We start from the raw sequence: 25919 nt of genomic DNA, 5'->3' as shown, positions 1-25919 counted from the left end.
ACTGAGCGATCCCTGCCCCACACATTTGCTGAATAGACACAAGCAATGAATGAACTGGTGGGCACTGCAGGGTGCTTGTCTGAGACTTTGAAACAGGAAGAGAGACTGAATCCATAAATTACTGGCTATGCCTACTTTGGCCAGCACATTTAACTGCCTAAAGCTCTAATGAATCCCCTAACAGTTTTCATTTCTCACACTCCTCCATCAGCAGTAATTCATTTTGATCTTGAATGCCTCAGGGACTGTAAATCTGTTTGAAACTCTTCACAGTGAAATACATTAATTACAAGGAATGAATTCATCTTAAACAGTCTTAAAATACATTACACAAACGACACCAAGAAGTGGCCCAAGAATCAACTACAGTCTTCAAGTTAAGGAAAAGTACACTCTTTCCCTAATGACTTATCTAGTTGTGTTAAAAATCTTCCCATGTCTGGTTCTCTAATTGAGGACCTAACTGTGTGATAATAACAATAGAAAATGTCATGGCAATCACTGCTGTCTTTTGTGTAAAACCACAGGTTCCCGCAGTGTCCATGCTAACACCAACTGCCTGGCTGGAGTAAATGACATCAGGCGAGGCTGCTCGAGTAGCCACACTGTGACAGTAATTCTCACTGACTTCAGTATAAAGGGCACCTGCTTGTGCAAGGGATGAATAATCCCACCATGCCAGCAGCCAAGTGGAATGTGTTTTGCAATTCATGAACACCTGGAATGAAGTAGAGTTGTGCTAGCATATAATGGGTTCCTGCTGTAATTATCTGTGTTGCAGGTGGATTTAAGAGGAATCCCTTTGAATCTTGGCATCTTTTTTGGCATCATGGTATTTAAATATTAGTGAGGACATTGGCTCACAAAGTAACAATTAATTAATTGCAAGCAGTTCTCAAGGAAAAGAAGATTTATGTTCCTGCAAACTAAGTATCATGAGAACCTGAAACAAAAGTGGTGGGATTTCAAAAATTATTCCTGTTTGAAAGGGGAAAATTGAAAAAAACCCAACAAAAATAACAACTTCAAGAATTGCATTGCTACACTGAAAACTTTAAGACGAAGGTAACTACAAACTGCTTGCTGCTCTCTTTTTGTCTTTTTCTTGGGGAGGGGGTTATGTTTTGTTTGGTTTGCGTTTGGGGTTTTTTTGTGTTACAATACTTGTCAAAGAAAGAATTTTAGTGATTCAGGCTTGGTTTGCTATGGCCCAGAAATGACACTGTCCAGCTCACCTGCTCAGAGGTTTTATAAAAGGCCACCGAGGCATTGACGAGTTTGAGCCTGTCCTCCATCTTCAGCATCAGCTGCTGCCAGTGCAGGGCCACCTTCTCAGCACATTCTCTGATGGCATCGGCATCGTAATGTCCAGCCTGCAGCAACACTTCGGCCTTCTGCTGGACCTGCAGGGCACTCTGGTGTGTCTTCTGTAAGGAAGTGGCATGAAAGAGGGACTGTGTATGAGGGGAGGAAAGGGAGGTTGTACAGATGTGCCAGATGTATGGTAGAAAGGTGAAGTGAGGCGTGAGCATGGGGATGCGAGAGAGTGAAATATTTTCAGAGAGTTATCTTCAGTTAACAGTCACTTTCTGCAAAGCATTTTAGTTTCAGTTATTCACACACATTTGTAACATGTTATTAAAGCTTGGAATGTGTAAGCACTGCTAAGATGGGCTGGCTCTACTGGTCAGCCACTGCCCCTTTGGCAGAAACATGGGGTAAGTTCCCGGGGTCCATTTTGGCAGCTCTTGTGCTGAGCTCTCACCCAACCTCAGTGCTGACTGCATCCCACACGATCTGCAGACCCAAAAGCAAACTCTAAACAGTTGGCAAACTATGGGCCTAATCACCCTAATTTGGCCCTTACCAGGCAGTTTACCTGGCATCAGCAGCTTTACTTGTGCAGTTGTTCTAAACATCAATCCCTGAAGATACGAAGATGTCTTACTAAAGGGCATGAACTGTATCACAGATATCAGCCCCTACAAGATGCATTTCTGAAAGGCAGTTCACTCATACTGGAGATCAGACTTATGCTCCCACGTTTAAGGTCAGAGCTGGGGAGAGTCGAAACATTCCCTCTACCATTCCTCAGTTTACTCAGCAACCACTTTATAGGCAGGACTGAGTTACCTGCCCCTTTCCCCAGCCTACACCAGCTCCTTACAGTGTCACCAAGTGGTGCCTACACCTTCCTCTGTGGGCTGCTAAAATAGCCCCCATCCCTGCACAGCCTCCTGAGTAACTGTGTTCAGACATGGTTCAGTCCAGTATTTGATTTTAATCTCCCGAACAGAAGCCCTAAAATCTCTCAGACTCCTCTGCTACGTCCCATTTGTAACTGTTGCTGACAAATTCTCAAGTGATAGTTTTATGATCTAAGCCATCAACCTGGGAAAAAACTTGAAATCATCTGGTAATACACTGATGAATAAAGCAATGTAGAGAAAGCTATTAGGAAACAAAGAGGATTAATATTTGGCAGAAACTCAGGAAGATGTTCAAGAACAACTGGTTAAATTTAATATCCAGCTGCTTTACTGATGTTAGAATTGTAATACTTGTTTGAAATAGACTTTGAAGGATTTCAACTGAAAATCAATTCCACATCTAGAATGCTTTTAGAGAACAGTCTGCCTTATGTGCTTTGCTGATCTCTTCCCCATATTGAGCTTTAAATACTTTAAATATTTAATCTAGTGGTTTTTCCTTCTGAAAACTTATTTTCCTCTTAATGTGGTGTAACCCTCTTCTCCCTCTGTGATTTGCATTTACCACCAAATGCAAGCACTTCCCCAGTGTCAGAAGCTGTGATAACTCAGCCAGTGGCTGTCGTGTTCACCACTGCTGTCTGATGGTGGCTGCCAAGATGTGGTCAGCACAGCTTGGTACCAGCCAGCTCATATAGAATTGATAAAAAACTTCTTCCTTTTCCTTTAGGAGCTGCAACAGCTGCTCCTTCCTTACTCTGAGCAGAGCTGGATCAAAATAAGTCATTACCTGAGATTTAAACTCTAAACTTATTAGCATCACTGTAATGTATATTGATTTACTTCAAGTTTACTAGGAGACATCCCTTCCTCTTCCCCCCACCTCCCACCCCCAGTCAGGCATCTCTTCAAATCTCTATACTTTCAGAGTTTAAAGTTTGGTTTCGTTTTCAGGTATATGGGTATTTTTCAACTGTTCTTTTCTCTGTAAAAAGCTGACACTTAGCATAATCTGGGAAGCAGACAGACCTTTTAAGATGGAACAGGAGAAAGCAATGGAACCTCCTTCTAGCAGCTGAAGTGAGCATACCCTGTGAGTGTTGGGTTTGTTCATAATAACAGAGACACATGAAGTACTGAACTTAACTAGGAATCCTGTACGCAGGGCAGACCTTAGCCCTTCACTACCTTCTCATTCAAAGGAAAGCTGCTCAGAGCAGGGGCTCTTCCTCCTTGCCCTGTGAGTGAGGCAAATGGGTTGGCTCACAATCTGTTTCCAAGGGCCAGGTCAAAGATGTGTGGTTACTCCAGAGCAAGAAGGGGCAAAAGCAGATTAGGAGGCAATTCTTAAAAATTGCCCCTCTTGCCTCTTAGTCAAAGTTATTTGAGGATGAGGGTTGGAATGAGTTTCTTTTCTGGTATTCATGAAAGGAAAGCTGAATGAAAGATTATTTAGTGTGAGAGCATTATCCAGTAAGAAAACATTCACAAATGAATGCTGTGAAATGACCTGCAAACAGTGGATGTGGGAAGAAACTGACTTGACAAACTTTTCCCATTTCCAATCGCTTTATGAATTTTAGTCTTCTTAATTTTTTATCAAAGAAATTATCAGGAGATGCCCGAGTGTCATTTTCGTGAATGGAAAATCTGATATCTGGCAGCAGAAGAATTAGCTGCAAGTGATAAATAATTTATTTCACTATTAGCCTCTGGCTATATTATGAGTTTAACAGTAAGTTGATTTTCTAAAGCTTCTATTCCTCCCCTTCCTTCAAGAAAGCAATGATTGATGCCCATGAGATAAGCTTTTGTATGATGTTCACCTGGGAAGGAGAAACAAAGTTAACTTGGTGTTACCTCTATTGCCAGCTGAAACTGCTCATGCTCTCGCTGGAGCTGCTCAGCCTCCGAGAGGGAGCTCGCATTGACAAGGCTCGCGTTCAGCATTGACTCCCCGTTCCTGATCCAGCCAAGCACCTGCAAACAAAGGGTGTGCTCATGGAAAGGTTGCTTCTGTACCAAGGTTTATGCAGTCACCTACCACAAAATGCTTCAGCCTAGCTGAACAACAGGTGTGGTCTCGGGCTGAATCTGTGAGCAGAAAGAAATCCTAGGATAAGATCTTAATGACACACGTTTTTAGAAGGCAAAGATCTTATTGAAAAAGTTATTGCTTGAAGAATTAAACTCTCTTTACTTTGATATCCTTTACGTGGATATTTGGATAGCAAAGAGCACTAATTTCCAAGGTTTGGCCACAAAAATGAATGGCCCCCTATAGAACTACCCCAGGTCAAAACCACAAAGCATAATGAGGGAAATTTGAATTTAAACATCTTTCAAATTTCCAGCTGGAATCATAGATGTTGCAACACCTTTCTGCTTCACTTGCCTGTTTTCTCTCACAGAAAAGATTGAGCTTAGGGGTGAGGAGGGAGAAGATACAGTTGGTTTAATCTGGCATGGAGTTAAGATGCAGTTGGAGTTTCCACCTACACACAGAGCTAGGAAAAAAACCCAGGTCTTGCATTTTGTATTTAATCAAGAAGCTTTACTTCAGAGATGCTCAAATTATTCGTAGACATGCAATCCATGCTGTAATGACTGTAGAATCAAGTCCTAAATGTACATAATTAATCTGTCAAGCTTGTATTCACTCATTTAAACACCAACGTTTTCTGCTATTTTAAGACACGTGTTTGCACCCAGAATGCACATGCAAGTTCTTTCCTGTGTTGTCTCAAAGCCTTTTTTCTACCTGTGAAGGTGTCAAATCAGTCCAGTAAAGCCAGAAAGTTGCTGAATCCAATTCATAGATGCATAGGAAATTCTGAGTGCTCAATGACTACCCTAAATTTAGCTCACGATTTCTAAAATTGACTTTGCTGCAATATTCTACATAGCAATTTCCCTTTTGTACTATCCTTTTCTCCAAGCGATCCATTAAATTGCCTGAAGCAAACAGGGATTTTCTATTGTTTGTTTTTCATCCCTACATCATGCATCACCCTACTTAGTGCCATTCAGTTCCCTGTAGGATAAAAAAATGAGTTTTCCCTAGGAGAAAAAAGGAAGACATCTATACATGTAGCTGACCCTAATTTGTAGAAAATTACATTCTGCTCAGTACAACAGTGTGGAAGATTTCATTTCATTCATTTGTCTTTCATCAGCAGGTGTAATTGTTCCTGTGGGAAATGCATCACACATTTAAAGGAAAATCAATCGAGTTAGCATATGGCAATTGTATTGTCTGGCCTGTTCTATAATCCATCCTATTTGAACCCTACATTATTACAAACTATCTGGTACCAAACACTGAAGTTAGCCAAAGGATCACAGTACCTGGAAAAGGCTTGAATTGAGGACATCATGAGGCAAGACATGCTTTCATGTTTTACATATTGCAATACATCCAGGCTTGGACCATTTGGAATGTAGAAAAAACTCAGCGTGTATGATAAAAACACAGATTTTTTTTTTTTTTCCCCCTCTGTGGAACAGCTTTTATTTCAGCTGAATTTTTCAAAAACTGCCACAGACAGTTTGACACAGATTTCACACAAATATCTGAGTCTCTAAATAGTAAAACATCAGAATAAAAATCTGTGGAAACTCAGTCTTAAAACAAAGCAACTTGATTAGGTAGAGAGACCACACAACCAGTCTGCCAGGTTTCCTCTAGTGTTAACAACACATATTCATCCCTCCATTCAAGTGTCTTGCAGACTCAAATTATCCAGGGGAAAGCAGTTCCAGTGGGATGATGGACTCCATGTGCCAGCAATGCTGCCAGCACCGTTTCTGACCAAGGCTGCTGCCAACCCTGAGTAGTTGCCCCCTCTCCTTCCCCCAGAGTGTGGGGTTAGACACTCATTTTGGGGCTCCTACATTCCCCTTTTCTGGCCCAAGGAGCACCCAAGCAGCAGCAAATTTTGCTTGGAAGCACTTACAGCGACCCTTTCTGCTTCCAGAAATCTGCCAGAATGTCAGAGCCTCATCTGGGATTGCATCTGCTACTTTCATAGTAATGTTTCTTTCTTACTCGTGTGTGTTGTTTACATACAGTAAGGAAAAAAAACATCAGTTGCACAACTAAGGCTTCTTAAGTCTAAGTTCAAAACTCAGACACTTGCAGAGTGTGTCTCTGGTTTAGAACTGGCTGGAAGGGGGCATTTACACATTTGTAACTGGTTTACAAGACCTGCTCACAAATTGACTCCTACTCATATAATACTTAATAACTTTTCATTAAAATATCTGGAAAAGCTCCTAATACAGCATCAAGGCACATCTGTGATCATTTCCTGTATTCATAGGTTCACCATTATTTAGCAATGTGCAGACAGGTCAACCCTAAAAGATAGCTTTAAACAGACATTTCCTACAAATTACACATTTTATCAGCTTTGTAGAAGCAGTGATTAAATAATTCTGGAGTTAAATAAATCTTCAAAGACTTTCTTTTACAGCCTAACAATTTTTTGTTTTTTACAACAGAGAAGCAGGAACTCTTTTACAGGATCTTATATAAAAGGCACTTGTCACTGGAGAAGAGTTTCACTGCAAAGCATGGGTTGTTTAACAGGGCAACCACCACAGCTCTGAAACAACTCCCACATTTGATTCCAATCTGCTTTACAGAGGCCAAGCTTCTGTACAGGGATTCTCTGTAATTAAATAATAGTACCAAATTCTTCCAAAACTCATAATTTCTTCCCTGGAAATCTGCCATCTTCACTGAGCACAGAGTCAGACTCTACAGGAAAAATAAAGATTGAGGCATCCCTTGTGCAGCCATCCTCAAGAAATGCAAGTTCTGTACCATGCAGTGCTTTTGTCTACTACTCAGTTTATACAGAATGCCTTCCTTCATGTTTCTAAAGAAGACTTCAGGCCTTGCTATGGACACCTCTCCAGTCAGATAAGAAAAGATTTTTATGTTTAAAAGACAAAACAATATAAGTGAACCTTTTACACCTCCAGACCCTTTGCAGATTCCTTGAGAAGGTTTTACTAACACAGACACAACCATCAAGGACAGCTTCTGGTAATTTTAACCATGTTTAAAACTGCATCAAATTTCCAGGAGCTTTTTGACATAAGATTAGAAAAAAACCAACTATATTCCGTGTCTCTCAAATGACTACTTCCCATCATCCCTTGGGCATATATATTTTGAAGTAAATCTTACGCCAAACAGCAAAAATAGATGGATAACAAGAACATCAAAAGGACTAAATATACTTCAAAACAACCTGGAAAGCAAGTATAGTGGGACACCTTGAGGATATTTGGGAGCAAATTAGGTCAAGTTCAACAGTTATTAAAAAAAAAAAAAGCTCAAACCATACAAAGATAAATTAAGGGGATAGGGAAGCCAAACAGCTGCAGGCAGAGCATTAGAGTTTGTTTTTTTAAACTGATCTCCACAAATCTATCCTGCTATTACTTTTATGTAAACAGTCCAAGCTCTGTAGTTTCTGTCAGAAATAAGTGGGATCCAAATGAGGGGAAATCAGGCTTGGACAGAATTTTTCTTAATAACAAAGACCTTGTGAATTACTGATCTTTACTATTTCCACGCTAAAGCAGTTCACAGAACATCTCATTTGGAATTGCTCCACTTTAATGGCTCCAAACTTCAATTCATTGTCTTGGCATTCACCCTTGGTACGTAGGATATAAAGCAGAAATCTCTGGTAAATGAAACTTAAATAGATAGAGACAGTTAAAATACTTTTTATTTCCATGAGCCATTTTATCAAAATGCAAACACATGTACATGTAGAAGCCTTGACCAATTTTACTCTGTCAGCAGAACTTAACACAGCTACAGGAGGTGTCTTGCAACAACCACATCTCAACTCATTCACAAGAGAAAGGGCAATTTGGTAATGAGATCATCCATCATCTCAGATGCACTAAACTGAAAGTGAAGGAAACCTGGACCAGACTGGAGATGAACTACAAGCCAAAATCAATATATTTCCCAATTTTACTAAATGGTTGGGAATATGACTCATCTACAGGATACCAAATAGAAAGAGGCAAGTTAAAATATTTCTGTGTCCTTTCTAAGGGAGACTGTAGCTGCGGTAATTTATGGGTTAACAAGCAAAGGAGCCCTTAGTATTCAGCTGAACAAATAAAATGTTTTTTCACTACTGGTTTGCTGAGAGGTCACACAATAACAAAGGCTCTGATGGTCCCAAGCTCCGTTAGGGAAATGCTAATTCCAGGCAGCTGTTCTCTCACAGTAAGAACTAGCTCAGTCCTATAACCACTTCCTTTGGGTAGATTTTGGCTGTAAAACAGTTAAGGACCAGCAAATATTTGATAATAAGGCAAATAACATCAGGCACCCGCAGAAGGTGCTGCACTGCCACTGAATGGCTGCAGGAGCAGCCACAGGGCTGACTGCACTTCATCCTGAGCAAGTGGGCAACCTGCATCTTGAGCTTTTCTGCTACACGTGTAACTCCTCCCAGTTTTCTGTCATAAGTTAAAATGGCTCTGCTTCATCATAAATCTATCACACACACCTCCAAGCTTAGCTAAGCTGTGTATAAGAAACTTCAGGAACCTATAGAAAAAAAAGGATATACTTCATAACCATGTTAAGATAGTGATTGTAAATATCACAGAGTGTTTCTGGGTTTTGCTTGTTTTCTTTTTTAATTTTTTTCAGAAGAAAGCCAAGCAGTCAAAAGAGCTCCAGAACTTCATGAGGAGCTGGTCTTCAATAATCACAAATGCAAAATGACCATATTTTAAAAATAAAAATTAGGAGAGTTCTATGCTACTTTCAGGTAGAGTTGCAAAACATTCACATCAAACTGGACTTTGAAAGAAAATGTATGCACTGGTGTTAATGCTGCCAGCTTTCTCAGTGTGAAGGATTTTTTTTTTTTGCCAGCAATGATAAACCAATTCAGCAAAGCATCACTCAGTTATTCTGTCGTCAAAAGTGAGTATTTATGATCATATGTACTGAGCATTCAGAGTGTGTGTGTGTATAAGTAAACAAATAAGCAGATAGAAATCTGTCATGAACACCTTGTACTATTTGGACACCCCTCCCAGCACCACCTATTTGTATAAGTAAAATGGAAAACTGAATTTTCCATGTGTCTGGAAAAATATTCTTGGTTTTCCTGATGAAATCAAGACCATTCAATTAAAATCCAGACATACACTGGAGTGTGAAGCCACCTATGGGCTAGGAAGCAGGAAGTGTAATGTTATCCTGTGCAGCAAAGTAAAACAAAGAAACATGAGGCATCCAAATTAAATAGTAGGGAAAACCAAGGGAGGCAGAACATGACTGCCTGCACTAGGATAAAATCTGAAAGGAAGGCAGTGTAACAATACGAGGATGGCTAAACAAGTCCTGGGATCTAGAGACCACTGACAGAATTTTTTAAATCACCAGAAGATGACAAAGATTCCTGCAAGACAACAGATGTATAGCAACAAATGAAAAGGTAAAACTACCATAATGTCATACTTATGTCACAGCTCAGTTGCCTTTGCTTTGGGCCTGTTCTCCGCCTCAGTTAAACTCTGGGGCACAAGTCAAATCAGTATATTCCCAGAACACTTGGAGTTTGAGGCTGTTTCTCCAGTTGAGAAGCTACATGGTCAGTTCTGTGCAGAATTCCTGCAACTACTCATGAATTCAAGAACATGCACACTGAGGGGAGCAGAGCCCCTCCTCATTTGCAAAGGGCCATTCTGAAACCTGTCAGCAAATTAAGTACTGTTACAGAAAGGGGGATTTAGACTGCTCACCTAAAGGTTTGTCACTTGGCAGACACTGGCTTAGCAGTTTGAATGTCTGTAATGGCTGAAACCTGCCTTAAGCCCCTCATGTGTGGTTAAAACTCTCACCTGCTTGACCTCAGCCTGGAGGTGCCGGAGCTGTAAGCACTGCTCTAACCTCTTGTGAGTTTGGTCAGCATTAAGCTCCAGCTCGTGCTGTTTCTCATGAAGGAATTCCAGCAATTCTTGAACCTGTGTCGCAAGATCAATGTCTTTTTCACAGATCAGCTCAATGCCTGTAACATGCAGAGAGAGAGAGATCAACACACTCACTTGAAATTTCAAATTTGCAGAACTGTAAACCTCAAAATTTTTTGCCACCTAACACAATAATTTACAACTCTGTGAGTAATTCTTTCTCACTTAACTTTCTCACATGTAATTTTTGGCTTTCCCAGTTGCCTACCCTTCATCACTACATTTTTCTACAAAACAGTGTTTCTCTGGTTATCATTGCTCATCTGACTCATTGGCATCTGGCCAGCAGGACATGACTTAAGCACAGTCTTGATCAAAAAACTTGCATGAACATCAAATTTTCGAAAAGACCTCCGTGTTTTAGGGTAATTCATAGACTTATACTTTAGAAATGCATGTTGAAAAAAAACCTAGAAAAGAGGAAGAAAATAGAAAAGTGAAATACGGGAAGTCAACTCTAGGCACCAGATCTACAGTAGTGCTACAAGTGCGGGGAACTCCACGGTGAAAACTTTTTTCCATCTGGATGCTTGCAGAGGATCATTAACAATGAATTAGTTTAACTCAGAATTTAGTTCTTTTAGAATTATTCCACAGACTGACTTTCATCCAATCCTCACATACCAAAGAGAAGGGGTGTCTTAGTACCACATCCCCCTCCCTTGCATCCTACGTGAACTTGATAAACCCCTCAAAGGCCTAGTCTGATTTCTTTATCCTGACTTGATCAGGAGATTGAAATAGAGACTTTATGAGATCCTTCCTGCCTCCTGAATGTTTTTTTGACACTGTGAGCCACGCGTGTAGTGGTTATATGACACACAGTGCAGAGCTTCCTTCGGGGTGACACCGGTTCGATTGCAACACTGGGTTCACTACCAGTGCAACAGGGAAGGTTTGGCCTAGAGGAAATATGATGTCATGTTACTGCAGTCCCTGGGATTGCAAACTAATAAAGACCTGACTCTTCCCTTAGTAAGGTCTACTGGAATTTTGCCATTGGCCTCGAAGCAGGAAGAATAAGGAACCTAATATAAAAACAATGTGATTGCAGTAATGCTGAGAAAACACTGCACTTTCCTCCAAAGCCATTTGATTTCACAGAATAATACAGCATTAAAAAAGAAATGTGTTAATTAGAAGCTGCTGAAAAAAAGACTTGGACACTATTTTTAAAAACCATTTAGAAAGTTGTCTTTACCTCCCCCTCTATCCACCTCAGAGGTTCATGACTTTCATTCAGCAGTATCTACACAGGACAGCACACAAAATAAATATGACCTTATTACTAACCCTATCTCTTTTTCCTGGTTTCTGGTTTTATCAGGAAAAGCACATGGGAATGCAAATGATTGGCTTATTTCCTTTCCCAGCCAAAATAAAACAGTTCCTTCGTTACCAAATAAAATGGAATGGCCCCTGGCTTCCCATTTAAAACTGGAAATTTAATATATGTTTCTATTCTTGGGAGTGAAGTTCCTTTCAATTGCCAGACACCAGGCATTGTAGCTGCAATTAGCATGCATATGGTTCTGTATCCTGAGGACATGATTGATTTTTTTATGCTTGACTTCACCACACCTATTGGATATTAAATGCACAGCTTTCCCTCCTGCACACTCAGCTGGTGCAGTTCTGATCATGCTAACTCATCAGCAGCAACCAGGAACTGCCTGGGATGCTATCCAAGGGCAGTGTGTGCTCCCCATGATGAATGATCTGCCCTTTCCTGCTTGTCATATGTCACACAGATTTATTCTGCAGTGCCAGTGCATGCAGTGAGAGCACTTTTTCTTCTCAAGTATTGGCTGGCAAAATAGAAAGCCCTGTTTTCCGAATAATTTCATACGTATTATCTTTACATTGTGTTCTGACAGCTAGAAAAGCACAGCTGACTTTCTGATAAAATAAACTTGGTTGCCATTTTCTTCTAATGTCTCAAGCAATACAGCAGATGTCAAGTGAATGATATTGAATTGGAAATGTTTTTAAAAAATCCTAAAGGAAAGAGTACTGAGCCACACTAACTGGCATCCTACAAAACATACATTAGTGACACCTGAACTGCTTGCACTGTGAGGTACAATTCAGTCTAGGGAAGGCGTATTGCTTTTTAATCTTCACGAAACTCCTCTGAAACTGCTTTAAACCTGCTTTAGCCTGAAACACTAAGAGCCTGTGATAGCAGACTTTATAGTCTCTTCTTTGCAATATAAACTACAGTTATAATTAACTATAAAGGACGTCACAAACCAAATGAAATAGATTTCTGCTTCCCTTTTAAGCGACGCAACACTTGGAAAAGAGGTGAAAAGTGTTAGCTTGATGACCAGGAAGCAAAAAAGACTTTGAATTTTACACATATCAGGTAGTGTCCCCAACTTCAGCTCTACAGTGTATTTCAGGTTTGGCTTAGAAGCAATTTGTCTAAGATAGAAAAAGGGAGCTCTGTAAACCATTGGAGACTCCCAGCTGGAGTCTCATTATGACAATGATACTGACAATGCAAATGGACTTTAATAATCAAATAAATTTGCATAATCAATTAGCTAGCTATTAAAGTGTAACTGCTTTTAATGCCTAGAATCAGACTAACTAAGGTGCATATGCTAATAAATTACCTGAGAATGTCGTCACCACAGCTTGGGCTCAAGTGGTAAATCACTCCTGAATAATTATCCTAAACTTTCCATGTGAAATGGATTTCTCAGAAATGTCCAAGTTGTCACTTTTGGAAACACCAGGCCCCTTCAACATATTGAGTTAGGCACCCAGAAAACTCAATAACCATTTCTGAGAGTATTTACCCACATATTTGGCTTTGCTATCATTGGTAGAGCTATAATCAAACAGGAAAAATAGCAGATAGGTTCCTTGAAATAAAAAGTGCTGGATCATTAAAAACTCCAATCTTGTTGAGAATACTGTTATTATATTCTATACACGCAAAAGTTTCCTGACTGACACAGATTTTAGTGACAATTTGCAAGTACTGCAAAATTTCAGGAAACACAACCTGACTTCCAGATCTTACCTATTCCCCAACAAAACCAAACATTTCTTTAAAAAATAATTATTCCGATGGTTGAAACAGTCTAATCCAGGCTCACTCGCATGTGCTGGAGTAGTGGAAGTGATCACAGGAACATAACCCTGTGCTGGATGGAACTTTGGAAACACTGGACTTGCAGAGATGCCTGATTGCAGAGATACCCTCAATATCCACAGAGTCTGACCTGGTGCATCACAGAACCACCGGATTTATTGTGCCAACATTAGAATGTTCACAGGGATTTCCAGACACTCCACAGCCCAGTAAGGGTCAGTCTGCATCAGACATGCAAAAATCATGGGTGAATGTTTAAAACCTTCTTTTTCTACCTCCACAAGACTTCCAAGTGAAAAAGACATCACAAATGGAAACACCTGGATGTAATTTTATCTGACAGACTTGCTGGCTTAAAGACCTCCAAGCCAAACGACAGAGTGATCAAAATCAAGTCAGTTTCCTGTGTGGCACGTTGAAAAGAATAAAGCTCAAAGAGAGTTACAGGGAAGGGAAGAAACTTGGTCAATTAAGGGTGGTTGGTTAGGTAGAATGGCTCTGGAAAATCACATTTTTTCTGGCTTTATCTTCTGTGGCTGCAGCTGAGTTTTGATTGTAGCAGTGGTGACAGTGTACAATAGGCAGCAGCAATAGCATCTGATTTCCCAGAACCCCTGCAAGTTTTCAGCTCTGGCAGTTAAGAATAATCATCCCCTACCCTATGCACTGAATGGCTATGATAAAGGATTCAGGAAGAGGGAGTAAAATTAAATCACTTTTTTATGAAGTAAAACTGTTCTTTATTGAAGCAAGAAGCAGTAGGCTCCCAAGTGCTATGTCTCTTCCTTATTTTTCCATTCTCCCAGCATTTAGCATTCCATGCATAGCAGACATGGCCATTACCTTTGATTAACTGCAGTTACTCTACATCCCCATGGGACTTCTGCTTCCCTGCTTTTGGGAGCAGTGGATTTTTATTGAGTAGGCTTCACAGAAAGTCATCTTAGATAATTCTACAAAAACATTTTAGAAGTCAGTTCATTGAGTTGCTAACCTTTTGTCAGCAAGCCAAAAGAAGTTGTTTCCAACTTCTTGACAAACACAGAATTTATTTATTTTCTAAAATTCAGTCACTGAGGCTCCTGACTGTGCTCTGTTCTGGATCATATTCTTTACCTCCCATGGATTCCTTCAGGATTAAAAAACAGACAAAAGAGCACAAACATCTTAACCAATGTCTTAGGACGAGTTTTCTAACTCAGAATGCAGGGAGGCTGAAGCACAGGGCCAGGCATTGTGTGGGCACTCCCAGAGAGGCTCACACACAGGTCACAGAATGCACCACATTATCTAGTTCACAACATACTCTTGAAGCAGTCCTCAAGCCGCTGTTGAGTGCAGCCTGCCAAATCAGGCTGGATACTGCCAGATTATTTTGAAGGTAGGTGCCTAGATGCAAAATGTTTGCCAAAGAATAAAACCATAAAATCCTTTTTATTTCAAATGAGGGAAGGAACAGGAATTGCTCTTGCTTTGCACTCTTTCCAAACGTTTTAGAAGGTTAAAACACTACACAAGTAACATTCACTTCTGGGCTTTATGCAGTGATTAATCTGAATTATGATATTCCTTTTCCACATGCAAAATGCAAGGATACAAAAATCCTGACTCTTAGGATGTGTTAGAAATAGGATCTTTTGCTGAGAAGCAGAGTAAAATCAGAAGACTCCCTATCGAAATGAATCACGACTTTCATTTAAGAGCACATCTCAAAGGGCTTTTTTATACTCAAGTTACTACCTTTAACTTTTAAGTGTACTCTGAAAAGGAGAATTCCAGTATGGTTTATCATATTCCCTTTTTACACAAAAAAATTCAAAGTAGAACTGGCTGGAAACAAGAGCTCCATTTCATGACTGGTTTCAAGGCTCTCATATTTGGATTCTTTCCCAGAGGACTCTTGGATAACTAGATTCTTTCTCCCCTTGGGCATGTCTGCACCCTGAAATGGGGAACAGGGAAAAGGTCTGAAGAGAATGAAGCCGGCCCAACTGGTCAGTTTGACTCTCACTAAAGTCTATTTGCAGTAAGATTAACAAGCTAAGAAGTCTAGAACAACTAGACTTCATCCAGACCTGAGGTTTGACTGCCCAGCTCAAGGACCTGTAGCTCATGACGCTGCAGTGCTTGTTTCTGAGCTGGAGGCAAGGACAAGGAGCTTGTCTTGCCCTCCCCTCTCCATCCAATTTGGAGTCAATCACAAACATCCTGCAGCTGTGAAACTTTCTGAATGAAACTTGAAAGTCAGCTTCATTTCCTCAATGAGTTTCAATCTCAAAGAAACAGCAGGTTTTTACATAAAATCCTGAATCAAAATTCTCAAAACAAGCGGAACAGTTCTGGGAGAGAAGAGACAGGTATTGCCCATACTTACGTTAAAAGCTTATTTATTTGATATGTATTGCAGCATTTTTGCCTGAACTGGGGGTCTTGGGCTTTTTCTTGTTTTGTTTTATTTTGGTTTTTTTTTCCCTCCAAGTGGAATAGAGACCAAATTGCTCTGCTCACCTGAAGCCTGGACCTCCATAATGTATTGGTGCAAGTCTTGCCCTTGTTGGATGACTTCAAAGGTCATGTTGTTCATGGCCAGTTTCCGCTCAGTGTGCCGCTGCAATCGCTGCTCAGCCAGAGTGAGATCCTCAGTGTTGAAATCATTCATTTGTCTCAGCAGATCTTCATTCCAGGCATCCAGCTCTGCTGTGACCTTCATGGGCAGAAGACAGGCACTGTATTCACTCAGGATCAATGAAATACTTTACTCTCAAACAATGTTTGGACCAGAAAATACTTCACATTTTGACTCTGATCCAGAAACCTTCAAACCACAGCCACAGTACACTCCAGATCCTGCTCAGTTAATGATCACACTTCACATTTTTTTAGGTGAGGATCCATGAAAAGGTTATCAGTCCAACAAAAGCTGTTACCTTCCTTTTCCCTTACACATTCCAAATGACACTGGAAGAGAATACCCACTATATTATCATTGATGGCAGAAAGAATGTTTCTGAATATAGTCAAATTAAATGAAAAAATAACATTTCTGGAATTACAAAGCACCTTGCAAACATGCAATCCCAAAATGGCCTGAATGTTTCTAAAACCATTTTGCAACACACTAAATGTTACATATCACAGATGTAATGCACAACACAGTAACATCACATTCAAGGTTTAGGTGAATCATCTACAGATTCATGAATGGTACCTGGTTGTAACCAAAGACCTGCCAGTAACTCCTGGGAACATGCAAAATCTTCTTTGCTTTCTCTGCTTCCTAATTGTGACACACAGGCCGATTTTAGCAGTCCATTTATTGTATCTTCTGCATTTTACATCTTTCTCCACAGTAGCCAGCTGGTATCAAAGTCCTCCAATTTTGCCTGGGCAATTAAAGTAAGATCTAGTCTCCACCTAAACAGCCCAGTCTCACCTCAACCTAGGTTCTGCTACCGCAGGCAAAAAAGAGAAGAATGTGCTAGTGACAACGAATGAGGGAAGGGGGACAAGGGAAATGGGAATTAAGTCATACAGGGCAGAATACAAGTCTTAGAAGGATTGAAAATTATTAAATAAATGCCTTAATTCTGATTAATAGGTCAATTCCTCATAGCTAGATTCAGGAGAGCTAAAAGTAGGTATCTACATTCCCATTTATGCACAAAGTGCTCTTCAGGGCCTGTGTGCAGTGAGATGCTTAACTTCCTAAGGAACCAAGATTCAAAATATTCCATTCAGCTTTCCTTTCCAGAAAACATACATTATATGCAACACAAGCTTAGGAAGACGACCCAAACGGACCAGCTCTCAGCCTTTCTCACATTAGAATGGACATGAACGCATAGTTTTGTACTAGAAGGAAAAAGTGCACGTTTTAGGCTCTTTTTTGAGAGAAGCAGAAAAGCAGACTTACTCAATGAAGAACTTGGGACTCAGCTGCAGGGTAGAAGGCAGAGTGTGGCTATCCTGAGGGGCTTCTATTTTTCTTCAGCTTGTTCCTTCGCCCATTCCACTCAATTACCTTTAAATAATAGCTATCTCTACACTGTCTTTGGCCCCATTCCTGATTCCAGCAGCCTCTGATTCATACACATATCACAGCAGGAGTTCCTGGACTGTGGAGACTTATTGGCAGAGCTAACAGTTATGGAAAACTGTCCAAAGTTGATGGTGGAGAAGAGTTTTACTAGATACATTTACATTTAGGGACAGATGCTCAGCTAACAGTAATCAGAACTGAGGTGATCTTGACCTCATTTCAAACTACAAACAACAGAATTAATTCAGAGTGAGAGCAGGTTCCTACAGTCATGACAGGAACACAAAGTTCAATGTAAATTCTCTTCTGCTATGTCTAATGGAAAATCACGTGACATAAATGAATCAGAAGAACTTTCTCTTGGTAACTTCTCCACTTGGCTGCAGAAAGGACACTGATCAGCACTGCTTTTATTGTTAAATCTACAATAATTTCCATCCCAGCACTGGGAAATGGTTCTTCCTGACCATACTGGTTTTTGCCCCTAAGCCCTGAGTGTCCAAGACAGGTCTGCAGCAGAGAGGAATCTGCAAACACTCAGGAGAAGGGTAGCTCCCAGAAAACCAGTGCAGTTCATGCTTGTGGCAGCAACCAGCTTTCACCAGGCTACACACACAGAAGGAGCTGCACCTAAACTTCTACCTGTCCCTTGTGGACAATGAAGCTTAAAGGGTTTTTGCTCCATTATCCACACTCCCCAGATCACATCAGTGTTCCAACTAAAGAGGAAAGGATGGTACAAGACAGTGAGGACACAAGCTGATAAACAATGCGGGATGAAAGGCCAGCCCATCGTGCTCCATGTCACATTGTCAGGGCCAGGAACAGAGGCTCAGCCTGCACCTGAGCAGCTCTAGACAGTCAGACACGTCCAGCAGTGACAAAGCTGTCAGAGTGAGTGCCAGCTCTGCCAGGCCAAGAGCACAGCCACCAGTAGAGGGAAGGAGGGAAGCAGCCTTTGAGTGGGGGCTGATGAAGGAGTGACAGTCATCTGTGTGCTGGGTCAGGGGAAGAGAGGAAGGAATCAGGCACAGCAAGATGTGGAACAACATCAAATTTCTCAGGCTAAGTGGGTACAGGAAGGCTGGGTACATTGCTCTGAGTAACAAACAGATGGCTAGCAGGGAATCTAATGCACACTAAGGCAAGAAGCAATAGCAGGGCTGTGATAACAACCTAGGTTTCCTGAATCCCAATCTGGTGCCCTATTCCAGAGTCCATGCTGCTTTACATATCTCATTAAGACATTTCCTTTTCTGTCTGTACAGACAATGCCTCAAAATCCCAGCATTTTCTGTACTTCAAACAGGACCGTTTAGAAATGGTGCCAGAGTCTGGATCTACTGGTTTGCTTTGGGTACAGGGAAAATGATTTCTTTTTCTTGAGGAATAAGATGTAATTAGGCAGCTCTGTTAACTACAGTCATATATTTTTCAAGTCCAAAAATTGGATGCTTTCACAGATTAGTCAGGCCTTGATATCTCTGATAAAACTTGGACTGCATCAAACAGAAGTGTCCTGTCCCCTAAGCTGTGGCAAGACCCAATTGCACTGGCCCTGTATCAGGAATTCTCTCATAAATGAGGGTCACTTGGCCATGAACTTGTTTTATTCCCTTTTGACAAAGAAGAATGGCTGATTAGTTTACCCTGTTCATGTGCTAGTTTTTTGGTGGGAAGAACTGACAGTGCTTTTTGTTTTATTCACTTTACTTCCCAGTGTTTGTGATTCTAAATAGACCTCAGCAACCTTCACATGCAGTGAGAGAAGGGAAGCCCTGCTGTAATAGAAGACCTGAGCTCTGCTCTGCTGTGGCTTGAGAAAGAAATTGTACCAAAGTAAAAGGGTTGTGGGAGCAGCAAGAGCAGCAGTGCACAGGTTTACACTAGCACAGGCAGCAGCCTCATCCCCTGGTTCCCACACTGTTCCAAGGAAAGCTGCACATACAACTCATTGTCAGCCACACTTCAGCCAGCTCCTTGGAATGAGCCACCCTCCTTTTTTGTGGGTCATACAAGGTCAGTGGCCAAGAAACAGCTCCCTAGTACTAAAGGAAGGTCAAATGATTCAGGAGTACTGATGAGAGAAAGACATGACAAAGCTGTTGATTCCAATGAGCTTAGGAAGCACATTTTGTAATTCTTCACCTGAAACAGATGCTCCTGCTGCCACAATGACAGGAGGAGAAGCAATGCTGGCAGTGAACCCACTCTAGTATGAAGTGAAATATCTGAGATATCCTTATCACAGAAATGGAGGAAGCATGTGAGCAAATGCTGGGTCTGTGTGAGCTCCATGAGACCACCACAGAGCAATTATGGATATATAGACTATGGCAGCCAGGTCTGTTTTCCAGGCAGACACAGTGACCACAGTCTAGACCACATAGTCTTTAGGCAGGAATCCTCCTAAAGCAGCAATTTAATATATCCAAATTCCCACTGCTGCAATACTGCTGCATTTGCTGCCTCCTGGATTTATCATGTTGCAACACCAGCAGGAGACATGACCAAATGGAGAGGGACATGTTCTCCAGTCCTGGAGAACAATGAGAGGTATAGAGAAGAGACACACAGGTGAAAAGTAGTAGCATTAATAATAGCAACAATAGGAGCAGTCCAGGCAGCTCATGCCTACCTTGTAGCTTGTTTGTGAGTCAGGCCAAAGAGCCTGCCAGAGCAGCTGCTGTACAGGCAATTGTACATCTCCAATAAGTTATCTAAATCCTTAAGTATATATTTTTTATGCTGCTGCTGCTGCTGAGATTTTCTACAAAATGGTGCTTCTGAGCCTTGAATGCTGTTTGTTTAGCCTTAATTCAGTGTTCAACACCTAAAGTCATGTTGTTTAGTGGCAACCTGAAAATTTTGTTTGCCAGTTGAAGGAGGTGGAGAGGGGAAGTGAGGAATGAAGTGAAAGAAGATAAATGCTATATGGAAAATGAATCACATAGGAGCTGATATTCTGAAGTATGGGCTGAGGAAGGGCATATGAGGAGGAGGGAAAAACGCTCTATCATGGGAGCACAAGCTATCGACACAAAGAGAGTGGGCTTGAGAGGGATCTAAAATAAAGATGCCTGCAAAGAATAAGCAAATGTAGGAGGCAGGTTGCAACAAAAATTGATGGTGCAAGTAGGAAGAGAAGCAAAGGTGAGAAGAGTGGGTAGAGCATGGGGGTGAGCCAGGACAGGAAGAACAGCCACACAGGCACAGAGCAGATCTGTACTGAAAAGGCAAGATCTAGCTCAACTCAAGAGAAAAAAAGTAACAGCCATACAGCTGTGATTAACAGAGTGAGGATGGATGAGATGAGAGGTAAGATTTGATCCAGGAAGGAATAAAAAATATTCCAACTCCTGGATGCAGAGGGATCGTCTGTGAGTGCAGAAAGAAAGGAATTATAATAGAGTTGGTGAGACCAGAACTCTAAGGCACACACCAGAGATTGGGCACCAGGAATACCAAGGGCAGCAGCATTCAGAGCAGGCTGAAGGAGCAGAGGGCTGGATGCAACCGTGTAAGTGGGTCCAGGAACGGACTAAGATAGGAAAGGGTAAATTGAACTGTCATTTCTACAGATCATACAAGCAGTAAGTTTGCTGTTCCTCTTTCTCAGGCCTTGGTTTTGGCTGATGCTGTGCAAAATGACAACACTGTCACCCCAATTTTTTGACAACAGACAGAGATGCTGCACTGGCTTAGTGGGGACCTGAGCCACTGAAGTGTGAAAGGACTGTCACAGTGATGATTCTGCTCTGGTGCTTTTGACTCCTTTGAATCCCAAAAATATCTGGAGCAACAATGGAATTCATCTCTAAAACCCAGGGTGCCCAGAACAGCTTAGAGCATTCCTTTTCTTAAAATGAAGTGACATGCAGTTGGAAAACTTGGCATACATGGAAAAGAGAAACAAAAGCTCAATAAGCATGAAACATTACAGGATTCCAGCTTATGAACAGAACAGGCTGAATTTTTTTCACCATTCTTTCTTTCAAATCTATCTCAAAATCACTGTAACACTTATTTCTAATAAAGAAGTTCATACCTGGGTGTCAGGTCTTAGTCAGTGAGGGGGCTACAAAATATCTTGTACCCTCATGCAGGCAGCTAATGCTCTTGAAAGGTACTGCTAGTGTTATAAAGCTGGAATGGGATGCTCGAATGAGTTGTAAATAACAGTGAAATGAGCTGCTGTGAAAGCTGCCTCCTGTTTCCTCCTAAACTCATGCTCAGGGATGGCTGTGAACAGCCAGAAGAGCCAGCAAGAGAAACCAAGGCTGAAAATTTTAATTAGCAGGTGAAACAGAGCCAAAGAAATTGATGGGGGAAAATTAGATGTCCAGCAGGTGAAGATTTTAGTCATCATGGGGTTTTTCGAAATATAACAAACTACATACAAGATCCAATTTACACTGTACTGTGGGAACCCCCTTAATCCCTCCCAGGACTGTCCTGGTGTAGGAACCATATCATTCTAAGACTACAGAACACAGGTTCTGTCTAGCATTGCACATTGTAGGAAAAGAAACAATATGTGCAAGGGAAGGAGCTGGACACTTCTGGGAAAGGGAGAAGGAAGTTTCTTTTGAGGTAACCAACAAATGCTGCTGGACACATATTGGCTGAGATCATTCCTGTTCACAGTCATAGCGTTTTATAGAGGCCTACAGGTGAATTTGATAATCTCTCTACAAAAGCTTTAAAGGAAAAATATGCAGAAAGACTTTGTATGGCAGTAATTTTTTAGGGGGTGCAACTCAGTGCATTTTACCACTTGGTTCTTACATTTACTCAGCATTTTGCTGTACATTCGCAGTCACTCAAATAATGGTTAATAAGCCTCTAAATTGCTATTCCTGAAGCAAAGGACAAAGTTTACTTGACAGAGCTTCCTGAGGACAGAACTCTGGAGCAAGACTGTGCTTCATATGTGTAATACACTCAGCGTGGTGCCAGCACTGCTGCTGATGTCTGCCAGCCCTCAGCCCTCCAGCCTTACTCCCGATTTCCTCGCAGCAGATGAGCTACCACATTCACATTCCATGAAATCTCCCGAGTTACCTGGCACAAACTCAATTGAAGTCAGTATCATACAGAAAGACCAACCATATAATCCCAATGATCCCATCTTGTTTTGAAATGCGCAGTGGCTTGGTAAAGGAATAAAACATATCAGGCATCAGAGTTGGACACGTTTCCTAAATAAAAGATGGGCTGTCATTTTGTGGTGTTAAAATTTAGGGCAGAACAGCCTCCCATAGGGACAGCCAGGCTCTCTCATGTTTCTGTTATGTCTGTTTCCAGGTGTTGCCATAGTTGGGATTTCATAACTTAACCCAAGAATCCAGAGTGTAAATATCAGTCAATATAATGAGATTAAGGCAAGAAAGAACAGGCAGCTCATGCGATGGGCCTGTGGGTTTGTACCCAAATTCATATCTGCCAAACCTGCCATGACTCCAGGACAACACAAAAGCTGCCTGTGAGGCTTAGAAGTCCTTAAAAGTCCTAAATGAACACAGCTGGCCTGCCCTGCCAAAGAAATGGGCAGGTGGCTTCTCTTAAAGGAAAGCATTTTTCCTGAAGATAAAACGCAACAACAGTTGACAGGTTTTACTGAAGTACAAGATCAATAATGCCAAAATAGATGGAAATAAGTGTTGCTTGTGCAGTAATCATTAATACTGAAGTCTGTCTGGACTCCAAACCTCTGTCAAGAAGCAAAGATTATAGAAAATCTCAAAAACCAGGAGGGCTACAAAACAGATGGGCACAGTGTAAATTTAGGAAGGTGCCAGAGGAACGGGTTATGTGATCTGTGGCACAAATTTCGATATCTGGGGAGAACAGACAAAGCAGGGAAGTTTCCAAAGAACAAAAGGCAGACACTTCCTAAACAAAAAGGCAAATCACTCATTTGCCATTTGTGAATTTTTAAAAATCCTAATACTTTGTCTGCATTATTAATTAGAAAGGAGAGAGAGCAGCAGGGAAAATTAACAGAATTGAAAATTTTCAGTACCAAAACTGGATGGAAAGAGAAAACATGAGATGTAAATGTTCTCTGAGGCTGAGCTCTAACGTGCAGCCTTCCCTAAAGCTGTTGGAAGCAGATTGACTCCCACAGCTGCATCCCTCTGGCTTCCACTAGAGAGATGCAAATCTTCCTCTCACCAGAGCTGCCAGGGAAGGGACCTCATCTCAAGGGATTCCCTGGAGCACAAGAACCAACAGACCCAAATAACAGACCAAAGAAGGAAAAACCTGGAAACTTGGGGCTTAGCAAGGCAGAAGCAGCAATGAGGAGAAAAGTGTTCAAGTTTGGGAAGAGGAGGAGGAGGGCCCACACTCTGCAGGCAGTTTGTGTGAGCGCAGGGAGGATTAACGCAGCTGCAGCAGGTAGAAGTCTTTCACTAAGGATGTGCTCAATATGGCTCTGCTCTTTGGACAGATGGAAGGGGGCTTATCTAGACTAGAAAAGGAGAAATTCATTTGACAATCAATCATACTGGTACACATTATTTCACTATTCTTAATCTATGCAGGATCTAGGCTATTATGGAAAATTAAAACCTAAATACATTTCCAGTCATAGCTCAAGCTACTTGTCTTTAGTAGCAAAAAAAATACTTAATTTCCTGTTTTAAATGTCATCATCTTTTCCCCTCAATAGCTGGGAAGAGTCAACCATTAGAAATACTACATGCTTTTAAATTATGGTGATGAAAAAATCTCTTTGTTTCTCAACAATGGCATGAGATAATTCTGTTAATTCTTGTAACAGTTTCCTACTGACTTGGAATCTTTATTATACAGCTGAGGCAACTGACTGAAATCTACTTTCTAAGCACCATTACTGTGTCAATTTGAGCCAATTCAGCTGTTGTTTGAAATGCATGTGTTACTTAATGTTTTATTTTAAACTGCCTTTGTTTTATTATCCCTCAAACTGCCTTTCTTCTTTAAGTACTAACTGTACTTACAGGGTTTAAGATGCTGACCTGGATATATTTTTCACCATGTTTTCAGTAGAAATTGTCACAATTATTCTAAAACAAAAAATATTTTTCTGAGAGAGGGAGCTTTCTAAATAAAATCATCTGCCCATAGACTCTCTATGAAACATGCTCTCAGATTTCCCTGTAATATTAATCTTGCAGAGGGAATTCAGATGTTCATTTGATAAAAAAAATAGCAAATCTACACTGACAACTAAGTGGTGACTTTCTTTAAAATCCTTTCTAGCTAATCTGATTTTAGAAGACTCTGAAGCACATTTCCAATTTTAAATATCTTAATGTATCACAGCCACTCCATTCTGTGAATATAGAGAAGTAGGATCTATGCAGAAGCAAATCAGAGGTATCCACAAAGTATTCCCATTTTGGTATCCCATGTGGAGGGGAACAGTGCAAGTTACATCCTCTCCTGATGCCTCGGTTGCCCCATCAGTAAAGTAATGCCTGGTGGTGACACTCTTTGATTGAAAGACTATTTAGAAAGAAAAGTAATTTAACACAATGATTTGTTTTAATTTTTTAAAAAGATTTTTACTTAAATCAGCACAATTATAGATTCAGACCTTGAATCTGCAGTGAAACAGGCTAAGACCTTAATGCATAGCTCACATGGGTTCACCACATACTGCCTACAAACACATTTGGGTGTTCCAGAAGCACATATTGATTGTCTCTTATTTTTTTTCTTCATTTTTGAAAACACAGGTGCCATGTATAGGTATGTTCAAGTACAGCATTCACACCCATTTACATCTTTAGAGTAAAACTCTCAATTATTCAGCATCTGCCACACCACATATATCAAAGTATCCTCTATTTAAACATAGGAGGTGGCATACTTTGCTGGAAGAGCAGTATCTGATATGAAATAAATACATTTATATTTACATACACAACCAAAGAATACTGCCTCTCAATAGCAAGGAGGCTGCATATAACTGGTGAGTAAAGGAAACTATTCCAATTTACATAATTAACAAGCACTGTAGGACAGACTGCAGTGAAATACCTCACTGTGCAGTTGCAACAGAAAAGCTCAGATACTCCTCACTGATTGCTATCTCTGGCATTCAGCTATAGAACAGGACACCTTTTAGGAAACAGGACACCTGTTTCCTGCCTTTTATTCCACTATAATTCATCATGCCATGTCTTAAACACAAAATGTAATGTGGCATTCTAAACCTCCCATTAGTTACCAGCACCCACCTTCACACTACGCAGAGATTTACCAGCAATACCTTCAGGAAGGTATCATCCTCAAACACTTACACGTGCTCCCTGAACTAAACAAGCACCAGGGGATACAGCAGGAGGAACACGTCCCAGGAAAGGACACAAGCACTGACACGAGTCTCATGGACTTTGTGTACAAGTTAATATACATTTTGTTCTTTTTTCATCATGTCCTATCAGAACTACAGTAAGTAATTACTGAGATTGGCTGGAGTCTCTTCAAAATTTCTCAGTCCAAGAATACCCCAATTATTAATGTTTTGATGAATTTTCCATCCAGT

At 40.8% G+C, this 25919-nt stretch overlaps 1 protein-coding gene across 4 annotated transcripts in view; it reads right to left on the bottom strand.

Annotated features, from left to right (window-relative positions):
- KALRN (kalirin RhoGEF kinase) overlaps positions 1–25919 on the bottom strand; it is a 452901-nt gene that overhangs the window by 124679 nt on the left and 302303 nt on the right. For all 4 annotated transcript variants that reach the window (XM_082284833.1, XM_082284834.1, XM_082284835.1 and 1 more), the window contains exons 14-17: positions 15850–16045; positions 10107–10273; positions 4071–4190; positions 1236–1454 (exon numbers count right to left, since the gene is read on the bottom strand). In XM_082284833.1, the coding sequence (XP_082140959.1) occupies positions 1236–1454; positions 4071–4190; positions 10107–10273; positions 15850–16045 (702 nt within the window). The remainder of the gene's footprint in view (positions 1–1235; positions 1455–4070; positions 4191–10106; positions 10274–15849; positions 16046–25919) is intronic.

Source organism: Coloeus monedula (assembly GCF_965178545.1).
Source record: "Coloeus monedula genome assembly, chromosome: 7".
Classification (NCBI taxonomy): domain Eukaryota; kingdom Metazoa; phylum Chordata; class Aves; order Passeriformes; family Corvidae; genus Coloeus; species Coloeus monedula.
Note: the sequence above shows the minus strand (reverse complement) of the source record. Positions and strands in the feature narration are given on the sequence as shown.